Source organism: Salarias fasciatus, chromosome 9 (genome assembly GCF_902148845.1).
Source record: "Salarias fasciatus chromosome 9, fSalaFa1.1, whole genome shotgun sequence".
In the NCBI taxonomy this organism is placed as follows: domain Eukaryota; kingdom Metazoa; phylum Chordata; class Actinopteri; order Blenniiformes; family Blenniidae; genus Salarias; species Salarias fasciatus.
Window position 1 is genome coordinate 10,635,616 of NC_043753.1, and position 6,671 is coordinate 10,642,286.

Consider the following 6,671-nt stretch of genomic DNA (forward strand, 5'->3'; position numbering starts at 1 on the left):
TGGATAAATGTCCATGACAGTGGAGAACACCAAGAAACTCTCAGACCCTCAACTTCAAATGATTTACATATAAATATGTGTCAGCAGCTAAACCAGTGACCCCTGTGGAAGACAGAATAAGACACTGTTTCCACATCGTTCAGAGACAGAGAGCAGCTCTCTGCTCCTGCTGTGCTGAGACTCACAGCTGGTTGGATGTAAATGAAGAAGAGCAATTTCTCTCTCAGAATGTTGGAACTGTGTTCAAGCTTCAAATGTTGATATTTCAGTGGAGCACCGTGAATTTTCTGAACTCAACATGAATGTATTGGTGTTGCATTTTTCTTGGTTGATTAAGTTATTTCATTTAATTTAATGATGGTTTTTGTCATAATAAATACACAGACTGACCTTTCCTTAAGTGTCTCAACTTTTAAATGTCGGATGGTTCAAAATCCCACATTTGTCACTGTTTTTTGATGTGAAACTCTTTCCAGGTAAAATACATATTGTATTTAAGTTAAAAGATTCAGAATCAACTATTTTTTTGCATTCAATTGGTGCATTTGTGTGTTGACGCTCCCAGCAGTCCTTCAGAGCATGTTTGGGTCTGCCAAGTCTGTTGGGTTCAGGCTTGGCAGACTCTGTCAGCCAGAGCTCTGTCCAGCACCCCTCCCAGGGACTCCAAGAAGGCCGGGTACTCTGCACTGCTGTTCGACCCAGAAGCCGAGTCAACAGTGAGGCACCTGAGCCCGACCTGAAGGCGGAGGGACGCCACCCTCTGGTTCACTGGGGTGAACTCCTCCAACACATGGCGGCTGAGCTGTGGGGCTAAAAGCAAACCCACACCAGCCCGCCGCTTCTCTAAAAAACACACCTGATTTAAGACCTCTGTGATAAATTCCTCTAAAGATTTCTTCTGAAGTTTACCTTTACGTTTCACAAAGTCATAAAACACAGGAAGCTATAACATCTTAATCAGGTTGTTTGGAGGAAAGCTGAAAATGTGACTTTCCCACAAAGAGGAAGAGAGAAGTAGTAAGCTGTTAGGTAAAACATTAATACAGGAAGAAGTTCACCTCAGTGTATTTTCACAAATTCCATGATCGACTGCTCCTTCTATTTCTCTTCACTGTACTGTTTTGGTAAGAGAATGATTTACTGATCTTTAATTTAGCTCAGCTAGAAAATTAGAAATCAATTCACATTTACTTTCAAGATTATGTTTTGTGTCGTGTTGTGTTACATTATGATTTCTTACAGGTGACGAGTTTGAAGACAGTCATGTCTCTGAATATCATGATGAGGAACATTTTACTGAGTTTCCTCTTTGTTTCAAGTGAGTGTTCAGTTTTAATCCAATCCAGTCTGACAGACCAGTACAGACAGAAACATTCAGAAAAGACCAGCAACCAACACATGGCTTTTGAAGTTACTTTTATATGAAATGAATTTTCTTTTCTTTGAGATTTGTCACTATTTGGTGGTAATTCTGAGTTTGATTTTACAGGGACTTTGGCTTGTTCTGATGACGCAGAACTGTTCATCACTGCACCGGAAAAGTTGGAAGCCCTGAGTGGATCTTGTCTCCTAATCCCTTGTAATTTCAGGACTGCAGGAGAAACTCAGTTTGACAGCAGCAGAACCACTTTTGGAGTGTGGATTAAAAATGATAAGAATTTTGGCCCCCATCCAGAGAATGTGATTTTCAACAGTAGTCGGCAGGATAGCGGATACCCGATGGAGATCACTGGAGACCTGTCTAAAAAGAACTGCACCACACTGTTTCATCATCTAACGACAAGTTACTCACACAATTATTTCTTTAGAGTAGAGAACTGGCCATACAAGGCAACAGCTATTTGTGAACGTCTTCAAATCAACATTGAAGGTGAGTTTGTTTGTTTTTAACTATTATGTTCTTTGCACTTTCGCCTGATTAGTTTGTAATATGACATTAACAGAGAATTAACATTATAGTTGAATAAACAGAGCTGCAAATTCTTCTCTGCAGCTTATTTCTTTGGCTTTTTAGAAGTGACATTTAAAATTGATATATCTTCATAACTGTTGCTACAGTGCTGGTTTATCATTTAAGAACTGTTCATTGATTTATCTGAGAGATGATTGGTGGGGAGAAAAAATGAGAACTTCTTTGGAGAACTGAAGAGTTTCCGTCAAACTTTGTGATTTGAATATTTTAAAAGAAGAAAAAACAACTTCTTTGTTTTTAATGAAACAACTTGCGTTATTTTAAAGAAAAACACAGGGTCACCAGCATTCAACCAATGGAACCAGGAGGACACATATTTTCATTTCAGAAATGTTACTTGATAATTGCTGCTCAACACACAAGAATGCAGGACATCTTCAAACATATGTAGTTAGTCTGTGTAGCCAGCAGGTGGTGGTGTTTCTCATGTGACTACAGTTGAAATTAAGATAAAAAAAAAATAGAGCACGTCTTCCACGTCTCTTCTGTGAATTTCACCAGAAACCTGCACATGAAGGAAATACGCATTTCCGGTTACACAATATACCCTTTGTTATGAAACTGCAGATTCTCCTCCGAGGCCCACATTACAAGTCTCAGGTGATCAGAATGAGCTGAAGGAGAAGGAGTCTGTCACTATAACCTGCTCAGCTCCCACTCCCTGTCCACACCTCCCTCCTCGACTCACCTGGAGCCTCCAACAAGACGCTCACAGCCAAACAGAGGAAAACACAGATGGAACTTTAACCACTAAGATCCAGCAGACCATCACTCTGTCAGACCAACATGATGGATTCAAGCTCAGCTGCTCTGCTGTGTATCCTGTTGATGGAGGAGAACTTGTGAAAACAGCTGTGGCAGAGTTCACTCTCAGAGTTTCTTGTAAGTGATCCTGTCAGCACATCACAGTTCAGATGTTTCTGATCAATCAGGTGAACAAGAGTCACTTTTTCTCCCTCAGATGCTCCTAAAGACACGTCAGCCTCCATCAGTCCATCAGGTTTGGTGTCTGCAGGGAGCTGGGTGAACCTGACCTGCTCCAGCAGAGCCAGACCTGCTGTCAGCTACACCTGGTTCAAGATCAGTGATCATGGAGCAGTCAGAGTGTCTGAAGGAGACTTTTACAGCTTTAATGTGACGGAAGGAGGAGCTTATTACTGTGTGGCTGCAAATGATCTGGGACGTCAGACTTCAGAGCAGATTCATCTTTTGAGAGAAGCAGGTAATGAGAGCTGTTTTCTTCACTGAGTGCTCCATCTGTGGGAGTAAATTGTTAATTGGTGTGGCTGGACAGTAACTAATGTCTTGTGATTCAGTTAATAATAATAATAATGCATTGGTTTTATATAGTGCTTTTCAGGACACTCAAAGACGCTTTACATTGTATTATTCATTCACACCATACTGGGTGGTGGTAAGCTACTGCTGTAGCCACAGCTGCCCTGGGGCAGACTGACGGAAGCGAGGCTGCCAATCTGCGCCATCGGCCCCTCCGACCACCACCAACCATTCACTCTCACAACTTTCATACTAGGCAAGGTCCAGTTGATGGAAACATTTAAATCTAATTCCAGTCACAGCTACAAAGGGCAGGATTAACATATCAAAATATTTTAGGATGACTTCTCTTACCTATATTTAAGTTATTTTCACATTTTTTGTTGATTAAATTAGTTGATGGAGACAAATTTAGGATTTTTTTTTTCTATAGGAAGCTGTAACGTATTACACCTGTATTCATCATCTCTGGATGAACAGTAACTGTTGCACCATGTACACCTGGACTCCATCAGACTCAACCTTTTTCCATCTTTTACGCCACACAAGACCAAAAAATAAAACTGATTGAAATTCAGAGACATTGAAGTTTTTTTTGAGCTGTCAGTTTGCAGAGATGTAGGATGTGATGTTTGTCTGCAAAAGACCTGTATATATATATATATATATATATATATATATATATATATATATATATATATATATATATATACATATATATATTAAAAAAAAAAAAAAACAATGAACGCGGCATCACAGTTTACTAGTGGTTTGGTCTGTCTTCACACAGTGAGAAGAACAGTGATTACTTTCCGGCCGGGAATTCCTATGTTGAGTTTGCATGTTCTTTCTGTGTCTATTGGCTTTTTTTTTCTGGCTTCTTCACTCATTCAGACATTCTCAAATAGCTAAATAGTTAAATGGTGATTGTACAAATATTTAGTTGTTCATGTGGACCTTGTGACAAACAAGGAATCTGTTTCAACTCCTCTAATCGGTTTAATTCAAACCAAGAGAGGTCACATAACTGATCCTGTCTGCACATCGGAGGTCAGACGGTTTAATGAATAAACTCAATATGAGGCATCTTTTCAGTTTTCATCCATTCATAAAATATGACCAAAAGAGAGAAAGAACACCTTCAGATCTGAAAAAAAGAAGAAACTCTTGTCAAAACTTTGTGTCAGTGCATGGTGAATATCTGGTTAAGAATTCCAAAATAAAAGCTGCTTCACCTTTTTTACATGCTTCTTCACAGAAACATGAAGCAGCAGCAGCAGATCTCAAAGTGTCAAAGCAGAACTGAACTAATTAGATCTCCAGTTTGTTTGTTCTGCTTTCAGTTTAAAGCACTTTGTTGATTTTGGTATCGTGTAAAACACCTTCTTAGAAGTAAAAAAACTTAATTCAAAGTTTGGACACTTTGTAGAAGTCTCTGCAATGACGGTTCGAATGATTCAATAGAATTATCAAAAATTTAAATAGTCTTTGTTGCACTTTTCAGTTTGGTTAACCTCTGTGATGAAGGATGAAGATTTACAACTGAAAACAGAATCAGTAGAAGCAGTGAGATTACAAATGTTCCTCCAGTGGAGACAATCATTGTTGGATCCTTTAGAGACAGAAAACTGTAAGATAACTTGTGTCTCTGCAGACGATCAGAGGTTTGGACTCGGAGTCCTCGTTATTCTGAAGATCGTGGGAATCATAGCTCTCTGCAGTTCAGTCGTCATCGTTGAGTGGTGAGAAAACTGCTTCATAAGCAAAATTTTTCTTTAATAAATGTTACTTTTCAAAATGTTCACATGTTGTTTTTCTAATCCAGCTGGCTCAGAATGAGATTTCGCGACAAACCGGTGAAGGTAAGCAAACAATGTTTTAATGTGAAAACACTCAACTGTTGAAAAAGAAACTCCCAATTTGAAATAAGCTGCTTTTATTTCATGTCAGTCATACACAGATCCTGTGATTTTTTTTTCTTTTATTTTGTATGCAGTTTGTACATGAACCTGCATATTATTCAGGAGGAAAACACTTTGGATCAAATGTGATTATGATCACAAAAAGAAACTATTTCCATTTACTGAAATTGCACTTCAGTGTCTTATTGCTTTATTGCAAGACTCTGTAGTGTGTGTGAGTCATATTTCCAGCAGAGCAGAGGGAAGATCAGTGCAGCTGTTCAACCTGACAGCAGAGCTCTGAAGGCTCTCTGTGTTGCTTCATTTCCACACAGGACTCACAAGAAGCAGACTATGTCAACACAGTGGAGGAGAGTCGAGCCTCTTGAGGAGAAGAAGAAGATGTTAAATCCATCATCAGTGATGTGATTTATTCTTTCGAATTATGTCGAACGACATGTTTGTCATTCACGTAGTGAAATCTGTTGTTTGGTGGATCACAGAGTTTTTCAGTGTTGTAGAGATGAACTGGTTCTGATCAGTAGAGGATAAACAGACACGTGATTCACAGCTTGATATTTTCTTTGTGCATTTAAATTACTTTAATCTGCATTTCTTAATTGATGTTGTTCAAGTTTATGTTGATTTCATGAGTAAAATGTATCTTCACTGTATTCTTGTTTGTTCTTGTTGTAGTTGTTTGAATGTTTTATCAACAGAAGTGTTTTCCTTTTGATTAAAACTGGATTCATGGAATTTTTGCTGTTATCAAATCATAAAACATTAAAGCTCGTGTCCGGAGTTTCCGTTCGTTTCCAACGTATGTATCATTTTTCAACAGAGCTTAAATGTGTCAGTCTGGTTCATACTACAATATAATATTAGCATAAAGTAATATAAAAATTTATTTATGAGCCCCGCCTTCATCTCATAGACCCCCATGTTATCCGAAAAAGCGCCGGTCAGCTTCAGCCAATAGATTTCGAGCTTCCGCATTCTCGTGTTGTCAATCAAAGTGTGCACACAGCCAGAGAGCACGGCCACTCGCCCAGGCCGAGGTGAGTTAGCTACGCAGCAGCCGGCCCGCTTACCTCGGATATAGCCACTGTCTGCTAACATCCACCGTAAACCGCTAAACATGTGGGATGCTGTAGGACTCGGAGGCTCTCATTTTCCCGTTCTCAATTAATGAGGCCTCTGGTCCTGACGGTTTGGGGCAGAATTTCATAAGGCACCTTTCATCCTTCAAATGTTTCATCACTCTAGGGAAGTTTGCTGTTACTCAGGGCCGTTTCAAGGAATTTGGGGGCCCCAGGCAAGATGGACATTGAGCTTCCCCCCCCACCCAAAAAAAAACATTTAAAAAATAGGGTTACGGTTTCAGTTCACTCACACTTTATAACAAAAACAACTTCAAGAGCCTAACGTTTGCACCACCATCATAACAACAATAACAACAATCAACTGTAACCATAAAATTCCAATAAGTACAGTAGTTTTGAAACTAAATACAAAATTTT

The 6,671-nt window shown here is 39.2% G+C and overlaps 1 protein-coding gene across 1 annotated transcript; it reads left to right on the forward strand.

The window, feature by feature from the left end:
• The first annotated feature begins 1,093 nt into the window (after positions 1 to 1,093).
• On the forward strand, positions 1,094 to 5,894 carry LOC115394017 (sialic acid-binding Ig-like lectin 7). The gene is made up of 8 exons (XM_030099131.1): positions 1,094 to 1,124; positions 1,243 to 1,318; positions 1,490 to 1,870; positions 2,540 to 2,854; positions 2,934 to 3,194; positions 4,905 to 4,992; positions 5,076 to 5,112; positions 5,487 to 5,894. Exons 2-8 carry the CDS (start codon positions 1,264 to 1,266, stop codon positions 5,538 to 5,540), a joined length of 1,191 nt encoding a protein of 396 aa, XP_029954991.1. The 5' UTR covers positions 1,094 to 1,124; positions 1,243 to 1,263; the 3' UTR covers positions 5,541 to 5,894.
• The last annotated feature ends 777 nt before the right edge of the window (positions 5,895 to 6,671 follow it).